This window comes from Gekko japonicus, unplaced genomic scaffold (genome assembly GCF_001447785.1).
Source record: "Gekko japonicus isolate JY-2015 unplaced genomic scaffold, Gekko_japonicus_V1.1 scaffold28, whole genome shotgun sequence".
NCBI lineage: Eukaryota > Metazoa > Chordata > Lepidosauria > Squamata > Gekkonidae > Gekko > Gekko japonicus.
This window is the reverse complement of record NW_015177010.1, coordinates 674,687-701,858: the sequence shown is the minus strand read 5'-3', so window position 1 is coordinate 701,858 and position 27,172 is coordinate 674,687. Positions and strand designations below refer to the sequence as shown.

The 27,172-nt window shown below is 43.8% G+C and overlaps 1 protein-coding gene across 1 annotated transcript in view; it reads left to right on the top strand.

Annotated features, from left to right (window-relative positions):
- The window catches only part of BTBD11 (BTB (POZ) domain containing 11), a 371,102-nt gene that overhangs the window by 327,431 nt on the left and 16,499 nt on the right, over window positions 1-27,172 (top strand). Inside the window, 5 exon segments of the mRNA XM_015427577.1 lie at window positions 5,056-5,157; window positions 9,644-9,737; window positions 9,834-9,969; window positions 13,004-13,224; window positions 16,197-16,375. Coding sequence (XP_015283063.1) covers window positions 5,056-5,157; window positions 9,644-9,737; window positions 9,834-9,969; window positions 13,004-13,224; window positions 16,197-16,375 — 732 coding nt within the window.

Here is a 27,172-nt window from a genome sequence, read left to right as displayed (position 1 = left end):
CCCTGGCATCTCCATTTAGAAGGATGAGGTAGCAGGTGATATGAAAAACCTGTTATTGGGTGATTCCCCACTAGACCTTAAATCCTGGTTCAACCCTGTCCCTGAACGTGCATTCTAGACTATACTCAAGTTCACCCCTGTAACTATCTCAGGGTATTTTTTGTTTCCACATTACATTGAGGTCACCTGGTTTCGCCCCACACTTGTCCTGGGATAAACGGATGCTGTTATAACCAGGGATAAATGCAAGTTATTGTGTTGCAAGGTGAACTCTGATAAAACCAGGGATGAGATCCAAGTGTGGAAAGGACCACTGAGACCTTGGAGAGTTGTTGCCAGCCAGAGCAGACAATACTGACCTTGATAGGTCAAGGTCCTATACTTTCCACAGCTCGGTATAAGGCATCTTCATGTGTTACTGAGTACCTGGCTGCTCCATACTTTCCCTCAGACAATCTCATCAGTGGTTGTCGGAAACTGGAATATTGTTTAAAACTTACATTTTGTCTTCTAAGGAAATCTTAAGTTGAAACTTGCTTATCCTCCTTAATGTAATTTAGTATTGGCATTTTTAATAACATTAAACTAATTTATCATACTGGACAAATACTGGAGCAGAGGTCCATCAGTGGCTATTAGCCACAAGGTATAGATAGGGACTCTGGCGCAAGTGATGCTCTGTCTTCTTGGTGCTTGGGGGGGGGGGTCGACAGTGGGAGGACTTCGAGTGTCCTGGCCCCACTGGTGGATGTCCTGATGGCACCTGGTATTTTTGGCCACTGTGTGACAGAGTGTTGGACTGGATGGGCTATTAGCCTGATCCGACATTGGCTTCTCTTATGTTCTTATGAAGGGGAAAGCTCTTTTAAAGACAGACTGCATTTTCTTGTTTTGCTATGGCTTTAGCATCCACGCTACAAGGGTAGAAAATGCAAAAAGAACTTTTAAAAGAATCAGGTTTGAAATTTCCCTTACACTTGATTTGCGTGACCAATAAATCAGATTATCATGCGATAGTTTGGCTGCATGCAAAACAGCTGTCACATATTAGTAATCTCAAAGCATTTCCCGCCATGTGTGACGGGAGTTTTTGCTAATGGGAAGCAAACAGATTATCTCCTTCAAGCTATCAGGAGCCTGTATTTAATAAAACAACAAGTTTTCTAAACACAGCATTATCTTTGTTAAAAAATTTAAAGGATTTTTTTGGGAGGGGGACTAGTGAATCCTGAGATAACTACAGAAACTTTTATTGAAAGGGCAGTTAGCTAGCTAGCTGATGGGCTAGAATTGTGTTACTTAATTATCCATTTGCACAGTCCAGTGCTTCTGTCCTTCTTGCCTAGAGCTGGCTAACCCACTACATTCCATGGCTCTCTTACCAAGTCCCTCTCTCCCCACCCCCCAGGCGAAGAGGTGTTCATGATTTGTTCATGATTTAAATCTGGAGATCAGCACAAGGGGAAATAGTTAAACCCTCCATTCCCCATTGCTGTCTCCACTCACATTCAGAGTCCTCCATGCATGTCATGGACCTTCATAACTTGCAGGCTTGGTCCGTAGGTTCCCCAGAAGATTACCATTGACTTTCCAGTGGTATATAGCTGCATTTATCTATTATAGCAAAACAAGTAAGAGTCTTCTGTCACTTTAAAGATGAAGGGCTGGATCCTATGGTTGTGTGAACGGGAGGCATTTAGAGAGGTGGATCTTCATTCCTACAGGAACCTCCCCAAGGGCATTGCTGAGGGTTGTGGGATCTGTGTGGATCAAAAGGGGGAGCTATCTAAAGGAGTTTGCAATGAGGAGGGGGGACTGAGCAGTATCTTCTGTTAGCCCAGGGAAGTGTAGTGAAACAAGCTTTCTGTTGACACAAGGGTGGGGTGGGGAAGCTTTACCTGATTCCCCCTCCATTGCTGCCTCTACCACTCCTGGTTGCTTTTTGGTCCTGTCATCCTCAGCGATCTCTTTTTGGGGATCACAGAGGGCCCCTCTGGGAGGGGGAAGGTAGAGAAAGATCTACAAGGTCTTCAACTTGTGTAATCATAGGCTCGAGCCCTAATGCTTTTATTGTGGTAGTAATAGTTGTAGGACAGAATCCACTTTATCTGATGAAACAGTTAAAGTGTTTAGACTTCGTATACTTTGGTTTTCCTCTCTCTGTGCGTGTGTGTGTGTGTGTGTTTGGATCTGTAATAGGCAAGAATGCAGTGAAAAAAATGACTACTTCTTTTGAAGCCAGTTTTCTGTTGGACACATGGAATGTGCACCTCATTCTCTCAAGCATGTTTTTTGAACTAAATGAGAACTGTGAATACAAAACTATGTTGCTAATATTATGCTGTCTTTTGACTTCCTTTGTTTAATTTCAAATTCAACCCAGTATGGGAGTGCTTGGAATTGTGACTGAGATTGTAGTTGTATATGTTTAGAGGATTTCTAGTCTGCCTTTCCATTTGAAGACTGCTCAAGGCAGCTTATTTTATGTTCTAATAGCCACCCGTGCTCCCCCCCCATCTGTGGATAGCTAAATCTGCAGATTGGGGCCACGCAGAGGCTAAAAAGATTTTTCAGCAAACTTGGGGCACTCCCCAGATTTGAATAAAAATCTGAAAATTAAAAAAATACACTGGGGTGGGGTGGGGTTATATGCCCTGAAAATTAAAGTAGCCCTTTCCTTCTTACCTGTGTGGTGGAGTCTGGGAGCCATGGCTGGCAGTTTGGGAGATGCTCTGGGCCCTGCTGCAGTGGTGGTAGATGCCAGGAGCTGTCCAGGGCCCTGCCATGGCAGTGGCAGCCGCTGAGAGCTGTTCAGGGCCGTGCTGTAGTGGCAGCAGACTCTGGGAGCTGCTCCAGGCCCTGCAGTAGTGGTGGTGGATGCTAGGAGCTGTTCAGGGCCCTGCGGCAGTGGCAGTGGACACTGGGAGCTGCTCTGGGCTCAGCAACAACAGGCACTGGGAGCTGCTCTGGGCTTGGAGTGGCTTCCAGACACTGCCATCAGGCTTCAAGACTCAGCAATGGGGGGGGGGAGATGGGATCCCCCCCATGAGTTTCATGGGCCCCCACTAGTCCATATATTACTAGCAACCCCCATTTGCAGATACTTAAATCCATGGATTGGGGTCACATGGATGCTGAACAGACTCCCCAGGTTTGCAGACTCCCCAGGTTTGCAGAAAAATCTGAAAAAAAAAAAAATACACAGGGGTTTTAAATCCCCCCCCCCAAGTTAAAACACTTACCTCCTGTGGTCAGTGGCTGTGGCACCAGGGAGCTGCTCTGGATCCAGTGGCTGTGCAGCCTGGGCTCAGCAATGGTCTGGTGGAAGTGGTGGCAGCTGCACAGCCCAGGACTCCGCTCTGAGTCCAGTGTTGGCTGCACAGCCCAGGGCTCTGCACTGGGCCCAGTGGCAGCTGTGCAGCTCGGGATCTGTGCTGGACCCAATTGCAGCCCTTTTGGGCATGCTGCCACCAGCACAGCCTGGTAGCTGCACTTGGCATGCTGCCACCACCGGTGCAGCCTGAGAGTTGTGCCAGGCCCGCCAGCAGCAGAGATGCAGGCCTGGGAATCTCCCCTGTGAGTGTCTTGGGCCTACGCTTGTCAAAAATATAATTGCATAATTAAAAACCAAGACAGATTGATAATAAAATACTGCAATGCCAGGAATAATATCCCACGTGTCCCATTCATGAAACATCCTTTGTTATATCTCAAACAATTGCATGATCGGGTTGACAGCTGCTCTGGCAAGTTGAGGAATCAGTTACTCACCTCCACAGCTGTTCTCGGGATTTTGCTAGGAAAGGACATATTGATGACACGCTGAGGTGGGCAGCGTGGTGTAGTGGCTAAGGTGCTGGACTAGGATCTTGGAGATGCAGGTTCAAATCCCCACACTGCCATGGAAGCTTGCTGGGTGGTCTTGGGCTAGTCATTCTCTCTCAGCTTAATTTGCCTCACAGGACAGAATGGAGGAGGAGACAATGATGAGCACTGTCTTGAACTCCTTGGAGAAGCAGAAGGATAGAAATGTACTAAGTAAATAGAAAACTGACACATTAATAAAGCAAAACCCTATAAATTTGCAGTGGAAATTTCAATGGAACATCTATAAGAATGGGGGGATGGACTCTATTGGAACTTAATACAGCCCCACTGAAATATTTTTTTAAAACTTGTGGCTGATGTTTTTGGGCAAAGTGTGACATTTAAACTCTACAGACCAGATAATGGTTTTCAAACTATCTTCAGGGAGCCCTTTCACCACTGGCTGATTGGCTGAAGAACTCTTGCATGTTAGCTGTAGAACTATTACATGGGGCAAATAATTCTGGGGCACATTCTAAGGTGCACACTCACTTCTTGCAGCGTGCTGTTGGGCCTCATCCTTGCCTTATGTGAACTGAAAGGGCTCCCCAGAATACACCTAGTGCTCCCTTTCCACAGCATTTTGCAGAGGGAAGGTAAGTGGTGCAGGGCAAGCTGTTTTTCATGGGAGCTTGCCTTCTATTTCTGATCTCTAATTAAAGAACTCCTGAGAAGCTTTGAAAGAAAGCCAGGGTTCTCTACAGCACAGTTGGAAAAACCAGCAGTCCAGACTATTACTCAGCCTTCAACCGTAACCAGTGACAAACTGATGCTATTAACCAGTGGGTTAGTAGGAATTGGTTATAACAGGCATAGACTTCTCCATTGAAAGGCAGTAAAGAGTGGTAAGGAAATATCGAGTTGGATCCCACAGAACACATCTGCTAGAAGCAGTGCTTTCCTCTGGCACCAAAAGCCTTCCACGTTCAAGAGGCCCTTCTTTGTCAGAGGAGAGCTCTTCGTGACAGAGGAATGTGTCTGCAGGATGCAGCCCATATTGTTGTAAAATCTGGTCTAGCAAAAAGAAGAAAACGGCAGAACTCGATCACTCTTTACAGTGCCGCTTGCTTGCTTGCTTGCTTTCCTGTAATATCTGTGTGCCTGGCCTTTTTAGCATGTTTGTTTTTTATTACATACAGCTTTTCCTGAGAGCCATTTATAAAAGAAAATTACTTTATCTGTTTATAGGTTGTCAGTACTCCTCATAAATACCCATCCGTCCACCCCGAGACCCGCCATTGGACAGCCCTGACATTTGCTGTGTTGCATGGACATATTCCTGTAGTTCAGGTATTGCTGTATTTCCTTTTGCTCCATCCCACATATTATTTATCATCTTTAGGTTTGAACTGGCACTCCAACGCATAACTGGCAGCATTCTCATATTGGTTACTCCTTGCTTCTTCTTGGTTTGCTATGTTTATATATAATACCCCTATTATATATATATATATATATATATCTACAGTGAGGCCAATATGAAACTTAAACAGGGTAATTTTATAATGAGGTCACACCAGTAAAGTCCTATCAATTCCCTTTTGTTCCTTCTTGGTCATGTCTTTTATGTCTCTGTTTGTTGACAGCCTTTTCTGGTGTCAGTGAAAATAATGTGAGCTCTTTCCCCCTCACCCTTTTCCTTACGTTCTACAGCCAAAAAAATCTTACTCGAGCCATAAAAAGCAGGGAAGAATAATGCTGTACAAATCCAGTGAATGAATAGAGAAATTTTTCTCTCTTAAAATGCAAGAATGTAGAGTTATCTGGTGAAACTGACTGGCTGATGCTTCAGCACCAGTGATGCCTTGTGTCTAATTAACTAATGGGATTTATTCCCATAGGATGTGGTTGAGGTCACAGACTTAAATGAAATTAAAAGTGACTTGACAGATTTATGACGGATAGACGACTATTAAGCCATAATAGCTGAAGATGCATTCAGAGAACATATTCCTTTGATTACCTAGTGCTGGGATAAACAGGGAATGTCTATCCCCATTATATTCTGTTTGTGAGCACAGAAGGGAAATCTGACTGACCTCTGCTTTTTACATGGATCTTTGGTGTGATCCATGAAGGCAGTTCTAACGTTAGTTGTTCTTAGTGGGGCATATCCAAATAGTATTCATTTGTGGGGAGCAGATGTATAGCACCTTCAATATCTGCAGGTCACATATCTTCAGTCTCTTCTGCTGCCTTGCTTGCTCACACAGCTGATAGGATAGCTTGCTGCAGGACCTCATAAAATTGTGCCAGTGGTCAGATGGAATATCCCAGTGGTGGCGAACCTATGGCACAGGTGCCAGAGGTGGCACTCAGAGCCCTCTCTGTGGGCATGCGTGCCATCGCCCCAGCCAGGCCCAGACCATCATTAAAGTGTCGAATTCTCTGCCAAATAATTTTAAGTAAATGAAAGCATTTGGGATTGCTTTCCTTACTTTGCTTGGATCATCTTAAGTTAATGTATGAGTTGTTTTTTCTAAAGTAAAACCTCAGTATTCAGGTTAAATTGCTGTGTTGGCACTTTGCGATAAATAAGTGGTTTTTGGGTCGCAGTTTGGGCACTCGGTCTCTAAAAGGTTCGCCATCACTGGAATATCATTTGCCATTGTCACTGCATCACTCAGGACTTCAATTTCAAACACACTGTGCTTCCATTTTCCTTCTAGCAACTTCTCTGAAGGCAAAGTTGAAAACTGTATTGACTTTACACAAATTGTGAAGACCATGTTGAGTACCCAGGTGGTTGTGAGAGCAACTAGTGTACAAGGCAAATTTTACAAACGCCATACCATCGCACAGTTTCTGTATTATTTCTTGAAACACTTCAGGTTGTAAAGCTGATTTGAGAACAGAAAGAGACCCAGAGTGAAGCATAAAGGGCACATTTCCCTTTTGCCCTCACCCAGCCATAATATGTATTCTTAATCCTTTCCTCCTAGGTTTCATCTGATGTTTTTTCCCTAGAAGGATAGATACTTTGTACTTCTGCATCTTTCACTTTTCTGAACGGCTAAATATTAAACAATTACAAAACTCCTACTTTGTATTTACAATTTTTTAAAAAAGATTTGTTTGCAGCAGAATGCCCTCGGTTCAATCTCTGGTCTCTCCAGTGAGAAGGAGCTAAGAGGACATGGCTGGAAAAAGTCCCTGCCTGCCTGTAAAAGTACACAGCAGGGGGCTAGATAGACCAACCATCTGGATTTAGCAGAATACAGTTTTCGCTGACCAGAACAGTTTTAAACTAGTTTCTAAAGTTGTTTAGAAACCCATGTAAACATGTTTATCTGCTTTTTCCTTTCAGTGTAGCTTGTTCTGTTATGACAATGACCTACTTATAAGCCTAAATAGGAGAAGAGCATGACACTGGCAAACAGACAAGCAAAAATTGCAGCTCATTCATCTTCACTGTGGCATATAGACAATGGATTGGATCCAGAAAAGATAAAGAATGTTGGAAGGCAGAGTTAGATGTTATCGTGGCTAACACATGGTTTCAGGGAAAATAGAACTCTCAGGGATGCCATTTGCAGCAGGAAATTGGCGGGCGGGAGAAGAATTACGGATCTCTCTCAGCTACTGGTTGCCTCCACATGTCTCTCCAGCATTAGGGTTAAGGAGGCAATACAGTGTTGGAACCCCATGTTTCTCTCATCATGCATACTTCACTGAAATCAGTGGGATTTAAATGTGCATAGAAGGCATGACTGATTGAAGACCAGTTCATCTATTTTATTGTTCTATGGACAGCGCTCAGATGCTGTGAATTGGGAAAGGCCCACACATGTTTAATTGGCTGGATTCTTCTGCAGTAAACTTGGGAACAGAGGTACCAAAGTTTGCAAAGTAACATGAGAATTGACTCTTGCTTTCCTTTTGAGCTAACCTTTTTCACAAGCCTGGGTTCCGGTGTGCCCAAGGTGAAGTTGCTTTTTGATCACTCCATTGCTGCTCAAACTGTAATTTACCTCAGTGGCCCATCACTGGTCAACCCACTTTGGGGCTGGTCATGCCACTGCTTGAATTACAGTTTGTGCCTGTGATTGCATGCTTCAGTGATCACTTCCATACAGGCAATAGAGAGTACAAGAAGGGGGACCCGCGATACTCATGGGGGGGAGGAGAAGCTCCACGGGAGAAGGAAGCAGCCGCAGGTGAGCGTTCTCCCCTGTGTAACCCCCCATCCCTGGCACCCATGGTGAGGCCCACACCCCTCCAAGCTTCCCCCCTCCCCTAGTGGCAGCGGCAAGGCCTTGCTGGCCTGCCAAGCTTTCTCCCTCTTTCCCCCCCGGCAGCAGCGAGACTTCGCTGGCCTGCCAAGCTTCCTCCCTCCCCCCTCAGCAGTGGCAAGGCCTCACTGGCTCACTGAACTTTCTCTCTCCCCCTCCCCTGGCGGCAGCGAGGCATCGCCGGCCTGCCAAACTTCCTCCCTCCCTCCCTCCCTGGTGGCGGTGGCGGAGAGGCCTCACCGGCCCGCCAAACTTTCTCCCTCCCCCCTAGGCGGCGACGAGGGCTGAGCGGCTTACAGCCACTGGCCAGCCAAGCCTTCTCTCTCCCCCCCTCTGTGGCAGCGGCAGCGGCGAAGCCATTCTAAGAGCATTCCCTGCACATGCACAAGGGATGCTCTTTTACTTTTGGGGGGATTTAATTATCCCCCCTATATTTTTTTACAGTTTTCAGATTTTTCTGCACACCTGGGCATTGCCTCATGTGCGCAGGAAAATCTCCCTGCCCCCCAAGTGCCCCCGATGTGTGGATTTAGATATCCGCACGCAGGGTGTGCCTTGGGAATTAGATATATAGATGAAACATGTGCCCCTTTTTGAAGTCTTCATGGTCCCCTCTTCTCAAATTTGTCACTTTGGTACAGACTATCACTACTCTTGAAGAATGTGTTCGGTCTCCCTGATGAACTTCCATGCTGCCCTATAAGTAATCATGCTAATGCTTTTCATGCATAACTCTATTTATCATGCAAGTCAAATAGGAGGCTATGTGACAAGAGGAGGACTGTAGAAAGGTGGTGCTCTCAGCAAACCTCAAAAGGGGCAGTTGCTTCACTGGTGCTGTATAGGAACCTCCTGTGCAAGAAAGGTCATCAGAAGAACTAAAGGAGGCTGATAAGAGGCCGGCTGAAGCAAATGTCAAGCCAACTGATGATGTCATCTTGGATTTAAATTCTACATTGGGCTGCCCTTGAAGACAGCTTGGAAACTGCAACTGAGAATGCAGCAGCCCAACTACTGTCAGGAACTAGTCGACAGGAACACATCTCTATTTTTAAACAGCTCTGTGAGCTGCCAGTTTATTCCCAAGTTCAGTTCAAAGAGCTGGTTATTACCTTTAAAGCCCTTCACAGCTTAGGACCCATTTTTCTGAAGGACTCTCTCCCCCTGTGTCCCTGTGCACCAAATGCAGTCTTCTGGTTGCAATATTCCTGTCATTCATTTAAGGTGGCCAGCTTGGTCCATTGTTACTTCTGTATAGCAGCTCCCACCACGTGGAACAGGCTCTCTGAGGAGCTGAGACCATCAGTATCTTCAGAAGTTTTTAGGAGGCTTTGTAAGGCCATTTCATTTGTGAGAGCTTTTAATGGTCTTTGAGCTGCAGACATTTTCTTGGGGAAGGGATTTAATATCTCTCTCTCTCCCTCTCTCTCTCTCTCTTTTGGTATATTTTTACTCTTGAAACTTTAAGCTGCCTTGAGCTCCAAGGGAAAGATTGGGTATAAAAGAACAAATCAGGATCCCTAAATAGCAAATTTCCTTTACAGCTGTTGCTGGATGCAGGAGCCAAAGTAGAAGGTTCTTTGGAACAAGGAGATGAAAACTATTCTGAAACTCCTTTGCAACTTGCAGCAGCTGCTGGTAAGGATTTTTGTATCAAAGTTCTTCTTTGCTATTTGATTTAAGGAGGCCAAAAGTCCTCGTTAAAACAATGCCCTAATTATCATTGCTGTATAGGTAATTTTGAGCTGGTTAGCTTGCTTTTGGAACGCGGTGCTGACCCTATGATTGGGACCATGTATCGGAATGGGATTTCCATGACTCCGCAAGGCGATATGAACTCCTTCAGCCAAGCCGCTGCTCACGGACACAGGTAAACAACACTAGTGAAGTGGGTTGTATGACTAGTTCCCATGAGGTGAGATTAAGCTGTGCAAGATGTGTGAACAGTGTTACTCTCCGGTACAAAAGCTTCTACAGAGATGACATTTTATCACACACACACCCAACCCTGGCTTTAAAAACAAGCCTTAGGCAAAGGGTTACACAGATTCATGGATGATAAAGCCCATCAGGAGTCATTAGTTCAATAGCGAAGTGGAACCTTCATGTTTAGTAGCCAATACAACCTACAAGATCCTGTGGTCCAACAGCAACACAGATTTTCATTTCCAGCTTGAGGTCTCCCAGAAGCATCTGGCTCGCCACTGCTGGGAAAAGTGTGCTGGACTAGATGAACCTGTAGTCCGTTCCAACATTATTCTTCTTAAGTTATTTTAATGAAGTGTCTGCTGAAGGCAGGATGCATATTCCCTGTCACTGTATTCTGGAAATGAAAGTGAAGACATTGGTAATGATGTCAGGGTCCATACATGTGCCTGAATCAGGTTTCCTCCTTAGCCTTCTGGGCAGCAACTCCTGGTATAGTATTATTACTCTTGGAGGAGGTATGGAGCTATGGAAACCTGGGCCACTTCCACAGGCAAAGGCATGGGGGTGACAGATCCTTGGCTCTTGCGGAACCAAAGAATATAAAACAAGCCTCCAAGTCATGGCTCAGAAGCTTGGCAAGTGGAGTCAAGCATTAGGAGAGAGTGAGATCAAGACTGATCTCAGGGAGCTATGAAGGATCTTTTCAGTCTAAAGAACAGGTAGGACTTAGCTGAATGCAGAACTCCAGATTTGCCAACTTTGGGGGAAGCCGCTGGGACCGGGGGTGGTAGAAATAAAGAGCCATCAGGTTCAATGATCAAAGTAAGGGCATGAATGAGAGAGGAGGGGGGGAGAGTAAAGGAAGAATGAGACAAGGGATGACAAGTAAAATCAGTTTAAAGTAGTAATACCTTAATTCGTAGAAATAAGCATGCCAGAGGGACATGTCTCATGCATATGTGAGACAGAGAAAGAGAGAACAAGAACTGGTTCACACATGCATGTGTTTCAGTATGATATTCAGCACTAAATGACTGAATGTGTGAACTGTGTCCACCAGAAAGCATTACAGCTGAAGTTGACATTGAGAGATATTAAAGTTCTGTCTGTGGTGTTAGATCTGTGATGTATAAATGTGTGTAAGACAGTATGTGTGATAATGGGGGCAAAGCCTATGCTCATACAGTTTGAATATGCATGGGCATACATGTCTGTGTTATGGAGCACATATACCAGGGTGGTGATAATGGTGAAGCAAGTGCGTTCAATCCTAGATGGGCCAGGACCAGTGTGCTTGATTCTTTTCTTCCTCTGTGTGCATTGTCCTGTATTCATCTATGTTGTGTGGCTGTTTACGCATGCAAATAATCAAGGGATAAACAAAAATATATGAACCATCTCCTAGAGAAAGGGAAAGTCTATGCAAGCTGTACAGGAGGTTAGCTTGCAGAAGGGCCAAGTGAAAGTCTAATGCCCTCGATCCCCAGAACCAGACACCTAAAAAGTTCTTTCTTGTTGTCACCAATCCATCTTTTCTCCTTTACTCCCTGAACTTTAGTTCCAACATTCGATACTGACGAAAGTCTTCTTCCACTCCCTCCTAAGTGTTTTATTCTCTCGGGGGCTGATCTGACACCACATTAAAGAAACAGCTCAGCTGTCAAAACTCATGTGTCAGATTTGTACATCTGTGCAACACATGTGCCCTCTGGGTACCCAGCAGATACTAGAATTGCATGGCACATGGTCAGCTTTCAGGCCCTCTCACATCCACTGCATAAATCTGGGATGCTCGGGAATTCATATTATTTGTCTAATATTCAGTTATACAATGAATGCTTTCCAGAATAGCAGTAAATCAAAAGCTTTACCTGTACTATGGAGTAATATTTTGCCGTGGCCTCACATTGTCCAAAAGTGAAGACAGGAATAACATTTACAGACCAAAGGGAGCAGTTCAGACATACCCTTGCTGTGTTCAGTGAATACATGCCTTCCTTCTTCTAGGCTTCAGCTCTGAATAAAACAATCCTGCAAGTGTGCAGTAAAACCTGTCTATAAGCAGTACTGATTGGCTAGCACCTATATTATCACCTCCCTGAACCACACAGCAGTTGGTAACTGTTCTAAAGATGTTTCAGTTTTTACAAAACAACAGCAAAGGATGATTGTGTAAATAAATAAAATATGTGTTACGCTTTAAACAAAAGAAGGCAGCCCACTTGATGCAGTGGAGAAGGGCAAAACTGATGGCAAACCCAGTGTTCAGCTTGATACATCCATCATGTAAATTGCCTGGCAAGTGGAAAGCTAGATTCCTGCACGGAGTGAAGAATATGCTATGACGTCTCTTTAGACTATGTTTGTCTTTACCCCCAAGAATGTTGGATTGTGTCATCTGGGTGTGGCAACGATTATGCTGCATGCCATAATGTACACATCATCTTAATCAACAGAAAATGTATCTTCTTCGCTCCCTGTAGAGATATATATATATACATATACACACACACATACACAATTTAGCCCATTTGCTCTGGATACATTGCTTATTCTATCCCCCACAGGACTGAACATGTGCAGCTTGCAAGATCTAAACATATAAGGTAGGTGGGAGGTAAGGGAGAAGATGCACACTGGATTTGATTGATTGCTTCTTATAGTACATCAATTGGGAGCAACTCCATCAAACTTTAATGGCATCACACAGGTGTAAAATCTGTTGATGAACGGAGTATGGAGTCTGCGCTTAAGACGATGGACCTTGCAGCTGCAGGCCCAGATCAGTGCTAATTGTGCAAAAAAAATTTTTTTTTTTTACAAAGCATTGCTTGTAAGCTGGTTTGCTAGATATAGTTAGATGAATTAACTAGATTTAAGCTTCAGCTAGACAACTCGTATCTCTGGCTTCACTGCTAACAGTTACAACCTGGTGGCCTTTCCCCCTTTCTCTCTTTCTGCTTTGTGATTGACAGAAATGTGTTTCGTAAGCTGCTTGCTCAGCCAGAGAAGGAGAAGAGTGACATCCTGTCCCTGGAGGAGATACTGGCTGAGGGAACTGACTTGGCAGACGGTGCTCCGGCTCCTTTATGTGCCAGCCGCAATAGCAAGGCCAAGCTGAAAGCTCTGAAAGAGGCTATGTATCACAGTGCCGAACATGGTTATGTGGACGTGACCATTGACATCAGGAGCATAGGTTAGTCTCAGCTGCCTCTGTACTTTCTCTCTCAAGAGAGAGGACTGTCAGAAGTGTGGTTTGATGGGAGGGGCCTCTGACAATTTCTGGTATGTTCCTGATTTCTTGTCAAGGTAAAAAAAAAAACCCAAGCAACTTTTAAATGTGGTCTGGGAATGCAGAAGATCACTGGAATCTTGAAACAAAACTCCACTAAAGATTTTCCAGTTCCTTTCATGCTTGATCATTTGGGAGTCGTCTCCTGTATTTGAACCTGTTGATGTTAATTTTTAGGCCTGATCATATTGAAGCACTCGCTCAACTGTTATTATCATGAACATTGCTGGCTCTTTTTTCTCTTACTTGTGTGAATGTTCTATTTGCCTCTCCCATGAATGGTGCACATTTGTATCTACAAATGTCTCTTGTACACCAAGAGCAACAAAAGAGTGTCTTTTAAGTAAGTGTTCCTACCTGTCATATCAAGTGGAAGGCTTGTAATGCTTACAATTAATGCAGAGGTCTCCACAATAATGCAAATCCTTTCATAACAATTCTGATCTGGGGAAAACTCATTGGGGATAGGCCCATCAACAAGCACTGGACAACTTACTACCATCCAATTGGCATGACTCACCCAGGCCTGGCTGCTTGCTGTTGTTCAGCAGCAGCCACTCCATGAAATCAAGTGTGGTGTAGTGGTTAGAGTTTCAGACTAGGATCTGGGAGACCCAGGTTCATATCCCCAGTTTGCCATGGGAGCTCACTGGTTGACCTTGGGCCAGTCACACACACTTAGCCTATTCTATATCGCAGTGTTTTTGTGAGGATAAAATGGAGGAGAGAATGATGTAAGTTGCTTTGGGTCCCCATTGTGGAGGAAGTTGGGGGTACAAATAAAGTAAATAATAAATATAGCTGGGGGGGGATGATAAAACATAGGTTGGTGGGTGGGTGGGAAGAAGAGAAGGAAGCAGGGAAAGGTAGATATAAGGGTTACCAGGAGGAGGGAAAGAGGAAACAGTGTGGGGAGAGGGATGCAGGGGAAAATGAGGTGCCCTATGCAAGTCCTTACAGGTTTCCTACTATGCAACTGGGGGGCCCAGGCAGCCAGGACTGCACAATTGGGCCATAGTTTCCCCAGGCGTAGGCTGCCAGGGGTATGGAAGGAGGGAGAACTGAAGATGGTGGGAGATAAAAGTAAGATGGCTGATGGATGGGAGAGAGAGGAGGAGGCAGGAAGAAGCTAGAAGGCTTTCACAGGAGGAAAAGAGGAAATAGTGGGGGAAGGGAAAATGAGATGCCTCCCGCAAGTCCATGAAGGTTCCCCACTTATGTACTTTATTTCTGACACATTTCAAGGGGAGTTATTTTTGTGAAGGAGCAGGGTTTATAAAATCTTGGATTAATATACATAGATTATTTTATTTAATATTCAAATATAGCACAATGTTTTAAAACTATTCTGTAGCACTGATGTGTATCCATAGTTGCATGCCTTTCAGAAACTATAATCATTTATGGGAAGGATCTGAGATACTAAAATACACCAAACAATGTCTAGCTTAAAACCTTTTTAATATCAGCTTCATAATCATCCAAATATCTCAATGGTAAGTATAATAGTAGGTAAAGGTAAAGGTTTCCCTTGCTCGAAAGCCAGTCAAATCTGACTCTATGGATGTGGTGCTCATCTCCGTTTCCAAGCCGAAGAGCCAGCGCTGTCCAAAGATGTTGCCGTGGTCATGTGGCCACCATGACTAGACACTGAGGCACACAGAACGCTGTTACCTCCCCACCAAAGCAGTACCTATTTATCTACTTGCAATTTCTTGCTTTCGAACTGCTAGGTTGGCAGGAAGGTATAATAGATAGATCTAAATACCTAAATGTGGAGGGAAGTCCTTGGACGGAATGTAATCGCTTACATTTTTATCCCATCCAAGGACTTCCCTCCCCATTTTATCCTCACAACTCCCCTGTGTGGTGGTTTAGATTGACAAGGTGTGACTAGATAAAAGGGGTCCTCAACCTTTTTGGGCCTCTGGGCCCCTTTGGAGTTCTGACACAGTGCAGTAGGCACAAGCTCCAAATGGCTGCCACAAAACGATCGCTGCAAGAGGCAGATCCAGCCATAAGGTGGCTGCCGCAGCTTACATTCAGTCACACTGTGAAGATCCCTGTGCTGTGGTGGCAGGCCCAATATTCCCTCTAAGGTGTGGAGTCCTGTGAGCAAAAATTCTACTTCGTGAGTTCTTGGCATTAAAGTTGTGAGCGAGCGATTTGGCTACTGCATACATTAGTTTGCTCTGGAGCCCTCCTTCCTGAGCTAAGACTAAAATTTGTGAGCCGGGGGCTAAAAAACTGTGAGCTAGCTCACACTAACTCAGCTTAGAGGGAACATGGCAGCTACTGCCAAGACAAAAGTTTTTTTTAAATCTGCACAGCCAATCAAATCTCAGGTGGCCAATCAGAAGCCTTGCTGGGCAAATGTCTCACCTGTCCCCACCCACTTTTTAACACATTTGGTGAGCACTAGGAAAGGTTTTGGTGAGCACCATGGAGCCCACAGGCACTATGTTTTGGGACCCTTGCTGTAGAAGCTTCCATGGCAGAGCAGGGATTTGAACCTGGGTCTTTCCGGTCTGAGTTTAGGCCCTATGACTCTCTTCATCTAAGCTGGATCCCATAACTGCCTTCCACCAAGACTTTCGTCGACAGAGGGAGACTTCCTTAAACAAAGAAAGACTTTGTCCCACTAGAGGATGCGGTTCTCCATCCATCCTCTGTGTTTAAGAAACCAGAAGTACTTCAGAAACACTGAGGTCTAAAGCTGGTTTGGAAAACTGACTGTAGCAGAGGAGATGGTATATATAGGAGGGGACTCCAGAATGTTTTCCAAGATATGGGGGGGGGGGATGCTATCTCATTAATGAATGTTTGAGAAAGATGGAAATCGTTATGATCTTTTTTTAAAAAAAAAATCTAAACAGGTGTCCCATGGACTCTTCACACATGGCTTGAGTCCTTGCGAACGGCTTTTCAGCAGCACAGAAGACCTCTCATCCAGTGCTTGTTGAAAGAATTCAAATCCATTCAGGAGGAAGAATACACTGAAGAGCTGGTCACACAAGGGTTGCCCTTGATGTTTGAGATCTTGAAAGCAAGCAAGGTATGTGTCTATCCGTGTGCTCTTATGCCACAATATAAAACTCACCTGGAAGCTCAGATACTATCCAGGTGTTTGCAGTTCACCTGTGTATGTGCATGCAGCCCTTTTGTCCCTGCTCATCTCCAGATTTCCAGAATACAGATCATTTGTTTGTTTGATTGATTTATACCCCGCCCTCCCCACCAGAACAGGCTCAGGGCAGATTAAGGTGTGTGGATTTATTTATTTTTTAAAAAAGGAGATTTGACCATTTCCAGTCACCGCAAGGACAGCTTAATACTGACACTGGCAGTGAGCAAGGGGAAAAGAACAGAAGCCAGAAACCCTGTGGTAAGACTTCGGAGTTGTGCAGGGCCGGGCTGAGAAGTAAGTGAGCTGAGAGAATAGCCTTATCCAGCTGGTTTTTAGAACAGCACAGAAAGGGCATCATGTGTATATATTTAGAAATTTTTATGACAGTTTCCAGTTCTCAAGAATATCCTCTTGCACACTGAGTACTCCCTCCAAGGTCACCTACACATATTTTTTTTTGGTTGCCCTGGCTTGAATGCTGTTAAAGGTAAAGGTAAAGGTTCCCTTGCTCGAAAGCCAGTCGAATCCGACTCTAGGGTTGCGGTGCTCATCTCCGTTTCAAAGCCAAAGAGCCAGCGCTGTCCGAAGACGTTTCCGTGGTCATGTGGCCGGCCTGACTAAACACCAAGGCGCACGGAACACTGTTACCTTCCCACCGAAGCGGTACCTATTTATCTACTTGCAATTTCTTGCTTTCGAACTGCTAGGTTGGCAGGAGCTGGAACTAGAGACAGGAGCTCACTCCATCATGCGGCACTCGGGTCTCGAACTGCTGAACTACTGACCTTCCACAGCCTGCAGTTCAGCATCTTAACCACTTGAGCCACCGCAGCCCCTTGTTTTGTTTGTCCCCCCCCCTTCCATTTCCCCCAAAGCATTATGGTGCTTCCATATACCTCCCAGGATTTCCTTGATCTTTCTCAGATCCAATTTGCTGCAATGTTTTGACAAAATCACAGCAAAGTCGGGATGGCACTTACATGGACAGGAAAGTCTGGATCTTCCCAGGCCTGCCCACATGGGTACCACTTCCCCTGCCCTAGTTTCCACAGCAGCCATTCCCCACTGGTCCCATCGAAGGCTCCCATTTAAAAAACTTCCAGTTGTCATATTCTTGTAGTGAGATGTCAATCTGTCTGTCAGGTTCTCTGAATTCCCAACTTTCACCTGCTGTGTGGAAACCCCATTGATGCTGCGCTGTATTGGAAACCACAGCAGCAACAGAGAAACCTCACGAGCCAGTCCCCATGTGGAAAACACCTAACTCTGAATGGGGGCTTTAGGTTATGCCTTAGGTCTTCTGAAAACACCCATTAGACAGTTACTGGGAAAAATTTCAGAACCATTTGAAATTCCATGCCCAAGTCTTTTTTTGGGGGGGAGACACACAAATATGCCCATGCATTTTCAGTCTCCTTAGATGAAGCCAGGATAGTATCCTTTTGAAATGTAGTCATACGGAACAGTATATAGATGTTACTAATAGAGATGTACAGCTCAGTGGTGTGGGGGTGGTGTTGGAGGAAGATTTGAGTCAGAAGCCAGTTTGGTGTAGTGGTTAAGTATGCGGACTCTAATCTGGGAGAACCGGGTTTGATTCCCCACTCCTCCACTTGCAGCTGCTGGATGACCCTGGGCAAGCCATAGTTCTGGCAGAGCTGTTCTCTCAAGGACAGTTCTGGAAAGAGCTCTCTTAGCCCCACCTACCTCACAGGGTGTCTGTTGTGGGGAGGGGAAGGAAAAGGAGATTGTAAGACGCTCTGAGACACTGAGTAAAAGGCGGGGTATAAATCCAGTCTCCTCCTCCTCCTCCTCCTCCTCTTCTTCTTCAGAATATTTTGAGGGAAGTAAATTTAAGTATGTGCTGTACTCATTTATCAAGCCTAGACTTTATTTGTCACTTGAAGAACATTAAATGCACAATTGCTTAGGCCAATGTAGATGTGACAGGGCTGCCCCATGTATTTCTTTTCATGTATATCTTCCCACCCCACCATAAACATCACAGATTTTCATTGCTTTGAAGCGCTTTTCAAAACTGGAAGCAAGCCAGGCTGGGAAGTCATGCTTAAACTAACACCAGGAAAGAGTGGAAGGTTTCACTTCTCTCATCTGAGCACTCATTTCTGTATTAAAAAATAAAACTTTAGTAGAGCAGACATATAGCTGTCTCACTATGTCAAATTTGGCCATAGTAAAATAAGAGGGAAATGAAATGTTTCCAGCATATCTTAAGCCTCTGGGAGATAATGAATTGTGCCATGGATCCCCTACCACCATTTTCCCTCGGTTGTCAACGCACATTGTCTCAATAGCTGTCAAGTGGCCTAGTCTCAGGTGGGTAGCTGTGTTGGTCTGCAGTAGAAGAGCAGTATCCAAGTCCAGTAACACCTTAAAGACCAGCAAGCAGTTCTTTTTTTTTTTTTTAGTTACTATTAGATTCCTCTGAATTCTATTCATTAAAAGCACACAATTCCTATTATAGTACTACTTCGGTGTCGTTATGATATGACTGAAACTAAACAAAGGAATAGTTGAAAATGAGATTTCTTAAAGAAGAAATCAAATTCTGTGAATCGTTCACATGTTCAGTTTATTCTGTACAGTACAGAAGCATCAACAAAAAAACTTGTATGCTTTACTAAGAGTCATTCCTTTGAAATAACTTAACTACTGTGGACAAAGTTCCTAACATTTTTTTTGAGTCATAGAGCAACCTCTGCTTCTGACAGGGTTTTCCATATCACCCCAGAGTGGTTAATTTTGTCAGAGGCAAATTCCTCTGTTTGCTGGTGGCTGTGGCATATAGTGGTACCTGTGATCATTTTCAGTACTTCTGTGTCTAAACAGCTCAGAATAACCAGGACCCGAATTCTTCATAAATGTACATCTTGCATTCTCCATAGGAGAACTGAACATCAGGTATACCAGAGCAGCATGCTAATAGAGGGTTGGATCCAGCAAGCTTTTCCACTAGGGAAGAGGAGAGGAGGGATTTTCTTTAAGAACATAAGAACATAAGAGATGCCAATGTTGGATCAGGCCAAAGGCCCATCCAGTCCAACACTCTGTATCCCACAGTGGTCAGAAATACCAGTGCCATCAGGAGGTCCACCAGTGGGGCCAGGACATTAGAAGCCCTGCCACTGTTGACCCCCCCAAGCACCAAGATGACAGAGCATCACTTGCCCCAGAGTCCCTATCTATACCTTGTGGCTAATAGCCACTGATGGACCTCTGCTCCATATGCTTATCTAATTCCCTTTTGAAGCCGTCCATGCTTGTAGCCGCCACCACTTCCTGTGACCATATAAAAAAGCTGTGCTGAGGACCATGGGATCATGTGGGATGGGGGCTGTAGTAAGGAGGGAAATGGGGTGAGACTGAGTAAAAAAAGCTGCTGGACCCAACCCATCACGTGCATTAATGAGTTTCACAATGATTGTGTATATCAGCATGGATTCATTTGAAGACTAACATTATATCCGGCTGGATTAGTTTACACTTAAGTTCTTAGTTAGAATTTCTGCCGAAGGATATTTCAGCAGTGGATTCACAAACGCCTATTGTTTTTTGTAAAAATCTGTGTGTGTGTGTTGGCGGGGAATGCTGATACTTGAATCAGAACTCTCATGCACTGATGCTAGTTGTGCCCTTTTCTAGTCTGATCTCCAAGGATTAGGTTCCCTTCCTGGATCTGAGCCCTATGCACACAAAGCAAAGTTGGAAAAGTTCTTTTAAAGTAGAGCTTTGGCATTACTCCCATCTGCTGCTAAGGGACAATTTATATATCACCTGTGATGAATTGTGCTGTGTTGTGGAAATGTCTTCGCATAATTCCAGCTAACATGAAAGCCGATTTTGTCAAACCATTCATTACTTCTAACTGTTATCTCTAACCTCTTGGGCTTCCCCAGCTTGCAAATGTTGACTAATATTAATGATATATATATACATGCTTCTTAATCATGTATGAGCAGTCTTCCAGAGCAGCACTTAATCAATTTTTATTCAGTTTATGTACTGAATTATACTAGAGAACCTACAGGAGAGGGAAGAGAGCCTGTGGAAATGGCAAAGGAAATCCTGTCACTCAAGTCGGATTCCTGTGTAGACAGCTTCACAATGCCCTCCTACTTTCCTCCCACAGTTAACTAAAAATTAGTTATTTGAAACACTTATGTGTATTATAAAGTAAGGATCCAAGAGTCTATTGTTCAGTTGCAAGTAAGTCCCAGTGATATTTTTAGAACAGAAGTTGATTACCGAGGGCCTCATCAAAGGTAATATTTTCCCTGTGGTTCCCCGGTCCCCACGTTTGACCTGGTAACTTGTACAGTAAATTGTATATAGAACAGATGTGTGTTCAGCCAGATTTGTGATTCTCCTTCAGTCTGCCCCCATATTGGTCTGCAGTGAAGGTGTGATGCGCTGGGTGCTATCTCAGGATTCCTTTCAGTTTGGGGTGTGACAGAAAGTGCCCTCAAGTCACAGCTGATTTATGGCAACCCAGTAGGGTTTTCAAAGCAAGAGAGGAATAGAGGTGGCTTGTCATCGCCTGTCTCTACGGAGTAACCCGCGATTTCCTCGGTGGTCTCCCATCCGAGTACTAACCGGGGCCAATCCTGCCTCTGAGATCTGATGAGGTCAGGCTAGCCCGGGCCATCCAGGTCAGGGCTTGTGCTCATTGGTGGTGGGAAAATGCCATCCAGTTGCAAGACGTTCAGAGGTGGCTTGCCTTTGCCTGCCTCTGCATAGCAACCCTGGACTTCCTTGGAGGTCTCCCGTCCAAATACTAACCAGGGCTAACCCTGCTTAGCTTCTGAGATCTGACGAGATCAGACTAGCCTGGGGTATGTGCTGATTAAAAAAGGTAAAGGTTCCCTTGCTCGAAAGCCAGTCGAGCGACTCTAGGGTTGTGGTGCTCATCTCCGTTTCAAAGCCGAAGAGCCAGCGCTGTCTGAAGACATTTCCGTGGTCATGTGGCCGGCATGACTAAACACCAAGGCGCACGGGACGCTGTTTCCTTCCCACCGAAGTGGTACCTATTTATCTACTTGCAATTTCTTGCTTTCGAACTGCTAGGTTGGCAGGAGCTGGGACTAGAGATGGGAGCTCACTCCATCGTGCGGCACACTCGGGTCTCGAACTGCTGAACTACTGACCTTCCACAGCCTGCAGTTCAGCGTCTTAACCCCTTGAGCCACCGCAGCTCCTTTTAATGTGCTAATTACCTCTCCCTAAATCTTTAGAATTATGTTTCAGCATTTGGTTATAAGGAGGGGGGGGGTATATCATCTCTGTCCTCTCTCGTGTCTTAAGGACAGCATAAATTCTGATGCGTTTTTTTAAACCTAAAAATACTGAATGAATGTACATGCACACTCATGATCTCACAGATGCTAATTCATATATTTGTATACGTGCATCTCTCATTATTTTAAAATATATAACCTCCCACCTCCATCAACCTTGCAGAAAAGAGAAAAATACAAGTAGTTACACATGGCACCTCCTGGTGGTTTTACTGTGGAACACAAGCATCGTGGATCAAAAGCCATAAATCAGTCAGAAAAAACAAAGCTCATGATTGGTGCTCCATCATGTAGTTTCATCATTCTGTAGACAAGGATGATCAGAGAAGATGAACCCAAGTACAGAGAGGACACGGGGGCAAAGGGGAGGTGTCTCATGAAGCTGCAGACAAAAAGACAGACAGGTGTGACAGTTACAGGAACCCATAACTACTCAAGGAATATGTAATACCTACCAGATAGACAGTCAGTGGGAAGCAAGAGAGAGGGAGAAAAGAATTTCTCCTTGCTGAAATACCTAACAAACTCAGCAATAGGATGTTACCCAAATGTTGAATGGGTTATTAGTGGGTAAAGAACAGACATAATCCGAACAGCCTTTAATGAAGCAAAAACTAGATGATGATGATGGAGAAACATTTAGTTCTGGTATTTTTGTGTTCTATGATTCAGTTTAGTCTGGAGCAAAAAAAGTCAGAGAACAGGGAGATAATATCCGTGATATTTAGAGGTTCAGAAGAAACACAGGAGCAAAATACAGATTTCTTTGCATCACAACATGGCTGATCTCAGTATTCTTGGGGCTTGATCGTGCAATGTATGAAAGCAGCTGGCTTCCTATATGCATAGGGCCACCAGTGCAATTGTGTAGGCATGATCACTTTGGAACCACTGAGGTGTCCATCTAGTTGTGTCATTTATTCTTGTTTTTGGTATTTCAACTGGTCTTGTTCATCACAGATGCAGTCCAGATGTTACAGTCTTTCCTTTAGAGGAGACATGACAGTTAGGAGCAAAGACTGCCAACTGATGCTAGTTTCCCAGTTACCTAAACAAGCCAGTCTTTGTCTACATAGAAAGGGGGAGAATTCTAATACACATTTGCTTTCCAACAGATAATAAAAATGAGCTTGGAGCAACACATCCTTTTTCTTAATTTTATTAAAAAGAGATGGCAGGTAAGGAACAAACATGAATAAGGCAAAACAGTCTCTATGGCATTCATTTCCAGACTTTCTGCCTGTCACAGTTCAGTCTATCCTTTTTGTAAGTAAAAGTCAGTGAATGTTCTTCTAACATCCCATCAGTGTTTTAGACTTCCAGTCCACCAGGATTCGTGTAAGCAATTCCGGCAGAGCAATTTTGATTCTCAAGGGGGCATCCCATGTGCTACGCAGTTATCTGTTCTCAAGAATGCAGGCAAAGTTCATCGAGCTGAATAAGTCTGTCACAGCTCAAAATGGAATTTTCTTAAGGCCTAGAAAGCATGGCTGCCACACAGAGGCCTAGAAAGCGTGGCTGACACAAAGCTGAAATTTGGCCAGCTTTGTGTTTTATTCACCAAAGAAAGGAGAACAGGATAAGCAAACTTAGTGGGGAGTGGAAGCATTGTTCCCAGATGGCCAGTTGCTTAGCAAGACAACGGAGTTAATAAGTATGGTAGCCTATGGTGGCTAATAAGGACTACTGTCTTGGATTTTAAAAATCTGGATTGGGGAATGGTTCTCTTGTCTAGTATATCCATTTTATGAAGCATATGGCTCAGTCCTTGTCTTGGACTGTGGCTGTGCCACAGTTATATATATTAGGACACAATCTTGGTCAAGATCCTTTCTTACAAGCAGGGTTGCTGTTCATTTATTAGCCTGACAAGCTGCTAGCAGCAACAAAGAGCTCTTTCTCTTCACCTTTTCTGCTGCATCTGGCCTGGTTTGCTGTTGAAAGACAGAGGCCTCCATCAAACACAGCTAGTATGTCCAGACTACACAAGGCCTGCTGGCTTGGGAACAAGAATGTTCTTCTTTTAATGTCTGATTCTCCCTCCAAGTCTTGGGTAGAAAATCCAATATTAGTAACATCTTGACGGCTTCTTTTGTTCCCTTAATTCTGTCGAACCATCGTTTGTTAGTCGGGCTCATGTAGTGTCTTTTGCATATCCATGTTCGTGAAGCTTCTTTGCTGAGGAAAACACCAGTCTAATTGATAACAGCTCTTTTGCCCCTGCTTTCTTCCACTGTTCCATTGAACAGTGGCATCTTCTGCTGCAAAACACCAGCACTTCAGGAATGAGAAATCGGTGTTCTCAAACTATTTAGCTAATTATTTTTATTCTCAAGCACAGGATAGCTTTGGCTTGTCTCAGTGTTCTTCTGTCTGCTTCATTAGAAGGGAGATAACGTGGTGTGCCACTTCAGGAGCGCTTATGCTCTTGCACTACTATGGAAATTGAAACAGCTTGACATGTTGCCCCTTCTAACCCAACCTCCAAAAATCCTGGGAAGATCAAAGGAATGGTATACCTCCTTTCTTCTTACAGACAATGAATCTGGAACTGTAGCGCTTTTTCTTGCTGAGTTTGCAAACTAGCCGAGAGCTCAAGCACTTTTTAATTGTCCATGAACTGTGTCTCAAGTTACTTTCATCTTGGATAGTTGGTCGAAGCAGTTACAGAAAAAGGTAGATTAACTGCTTTTTAATAGAGGCTAAAAGCTGAGATTGGCCTTCTTATCTTGCTTTATCGGCTGTATCTCATATTAACCTGCAGATTATCTTATTAAGCACTTGTTGCTTATCTCTTATTTAGTTACGAACGAGTCAGTTATCTAGATAACATCTCATGATTATGTTGGCTAATCAGCACTTATGTTGCTTATCTATTTAGTTATGAACCAATCCACTATCTAACTAATATCACATGATTATGATAGACAAGATTTAGAGATAAGAAGTGATATTTCTCTATAAATATACACTCCTGTGACAAGCAAATCAGATTTCTCTGGATGGAAGTCTGAGAAGAAGAATAGGTGAGATTTCTTGGTGGGTAACTTGGGCTTTTTGATTGTCCCTAAAAGCAGTGAGACAAACAGCTAGAACTGGATTTGCTTTTGTTACTTGCAGAAAGGAATGCTAGGCACTTTGATAATTTTAGCATTTATTTGCACAGTAATCTTAGGGTTAACTTTTTAATGCTTGTATTTCATTCTGTCTAGTTCATTAAAGAATATAACTTCTTATCTCAATAAAAAGATAAAAGTTTTTGCAGGTGTTCAGTCTGGTTTACTGGTTGTACTAAAAGAACCGTACTCATCCCCTTATTCTTTTGTATTATCTGAATTAAAGGTTGCAAATCACCCTTTAATAAGATAAATCCAGGAGAGCTCTGGTTTTGTTTGTTTTTTAAAAAAAAATTATTGCTTTTTCTATACTACAAACCTACAGGGTCAGGGGAAGGGAACAACCTAAAACTACGAGTAGCAAGGATCATTAATACATGAGAGTTGATACTGTAAAAGTATAAAAGTATAAAGTGAGCAATCACAATCATACATGGCTAAAGTGTGTGCTTCTTAGCTTTAAGATTATTAGTTAATAATAAACATCAGACTGTCAAAGTTACTCTATTTTGCTTATTTCCTCCCGCTACGCTTCTTATCAAAGTCCAGTCTAACTTTTAAAGCAGCAGCCCCTAATTCTGCTTCAAAGTCTGAGGATTCTGCCGAGCTGCTCGAGGTATTGTCAGAGCTTTCCCCCTTTTTATCTTCTTCTTTTTCTGCATCTTTGTTGTCCTCCGCTTTCTCAGATCCATCTCTCGCTGTCTGTTGTTGCTCCAGGAATATTTTCGCTGTAAGAACAGAGTCAATCTTTTCTTTTTTTCCCATTGTAGTTGAAAATAAGGACTTCCGGTATTATCCATCTGTATGGAGTGGTATGGTTTGGCAAAAACAATGCTAAGTCTCTGTATTGTCTCCTTCTTTTCCTGATCTCAAATGGAACATCTTTTAAAACTTTGATTTGTTCTCCTTTGATTTTCAAGACAATTCCATTTGTCGCTTTCAAAATTAAGTCTCTTGTTGACCTTTTTGAGAATTTCATGTATACTTCCCTGGGTAGCTTGTTTTTTTATATATAGATAAATTCTAGATATGTACGATATACCAGATCAATATTGTTTTGTATCACTTCCGCTGTTAAGCCTACCTTGGGAGCCAGCTCTTCACTTAAAATCTCTTTCAGGTTCTCTCCTTTCTGCTCTGGAATGTTTTGAAATCTCAGGACATACGTTGATTTTTCCATTTGAAGAAGTAGCAATTGTTGACTCTCAGAGATGTTTTCTTTTTCCAATACCTCCAGTCTTTGTCCAAACTCTTTGGACTTAACGTCAACTTTTTTCAGCTTCTTGGCTAACTCCTCTCTGTTTGCTGAAGTTTCTTTGAGCTCCTTTTGCAGCTTATCAAATTTGTCGTTAAGGTTGGTCATCTGGCCCAGTAGAGGGCGCAAAGCAGCAGCAATTATTTTAGGAAAGTCTATGGTTACTTCCGGTTTAGTGACCGGAGACAATGTGCTGGCAGTTCCTGTTGTAAGTTTCAATTTTGTCACCATTCTTTCTGCTCGCTGCGTCATTGTTTACAGTTAGCAAAAAGTTTTAAGACGTCTCTGAAGGTTTGGTAATTAAGCGCTTTCTTGCTAATCTGCACTAGACTCAGTCAAAATCTGCTCCTATCAAGCCACCCTTTCGGTCCCTGCTTTTCACTCAGTCTTTTCAGGATCGGGGATTCCCCTCCCCCTTCCACTTGTTTGGGGCTTTGGGGTGGCTTTACTATCAGTGTTTAGGTGGTTGTTTGCTAAATCGTGGGTTCACTCCCATTTTTACTTGCATTTGTTTAAAGTGTAGAGAAGATCGTTTCTTTCAGATCACTTGCACGCTTGGACTGGTGTGCGCCTCTAGGTGCCATTGCTGGCTCCGTGCCACGAGGACCTATTGGGGCAAAAAGGAGCCTTGATCCCTTAGCTTCTGCCTCTGGAGAGGTACCTCACGCACCCCAGGCTGCGCCCCCCTACAATGGGTCATGGTGGTCCAAGATCAACTCAGACCCCTTCCCATTGGCACATTTGTGGGCTGCTCACATCAGAGCTGCGATGGGGCGCACCTGCCTGCAAGTTGCCAAAAAACAGAAGTCAGGAGTGCTCTGTGAATAAACATTTTTTGCAGAGGCAAAGCCATTAAAAGCGTTAAGTTCAGTGTCTATGATTGGATAAGGGAGGGAATCTCTTGCTACAGAACCTCAGATAGTTGCAAGATTCTGTGCAGCTGCCAGAGGCTTCCAAGGTACAGTGTTGGTTCAGTTACCCATATTTGCTTTTTTATATATATTTTAACAAAAGATCCTTATAACCACTCTGTTAATAT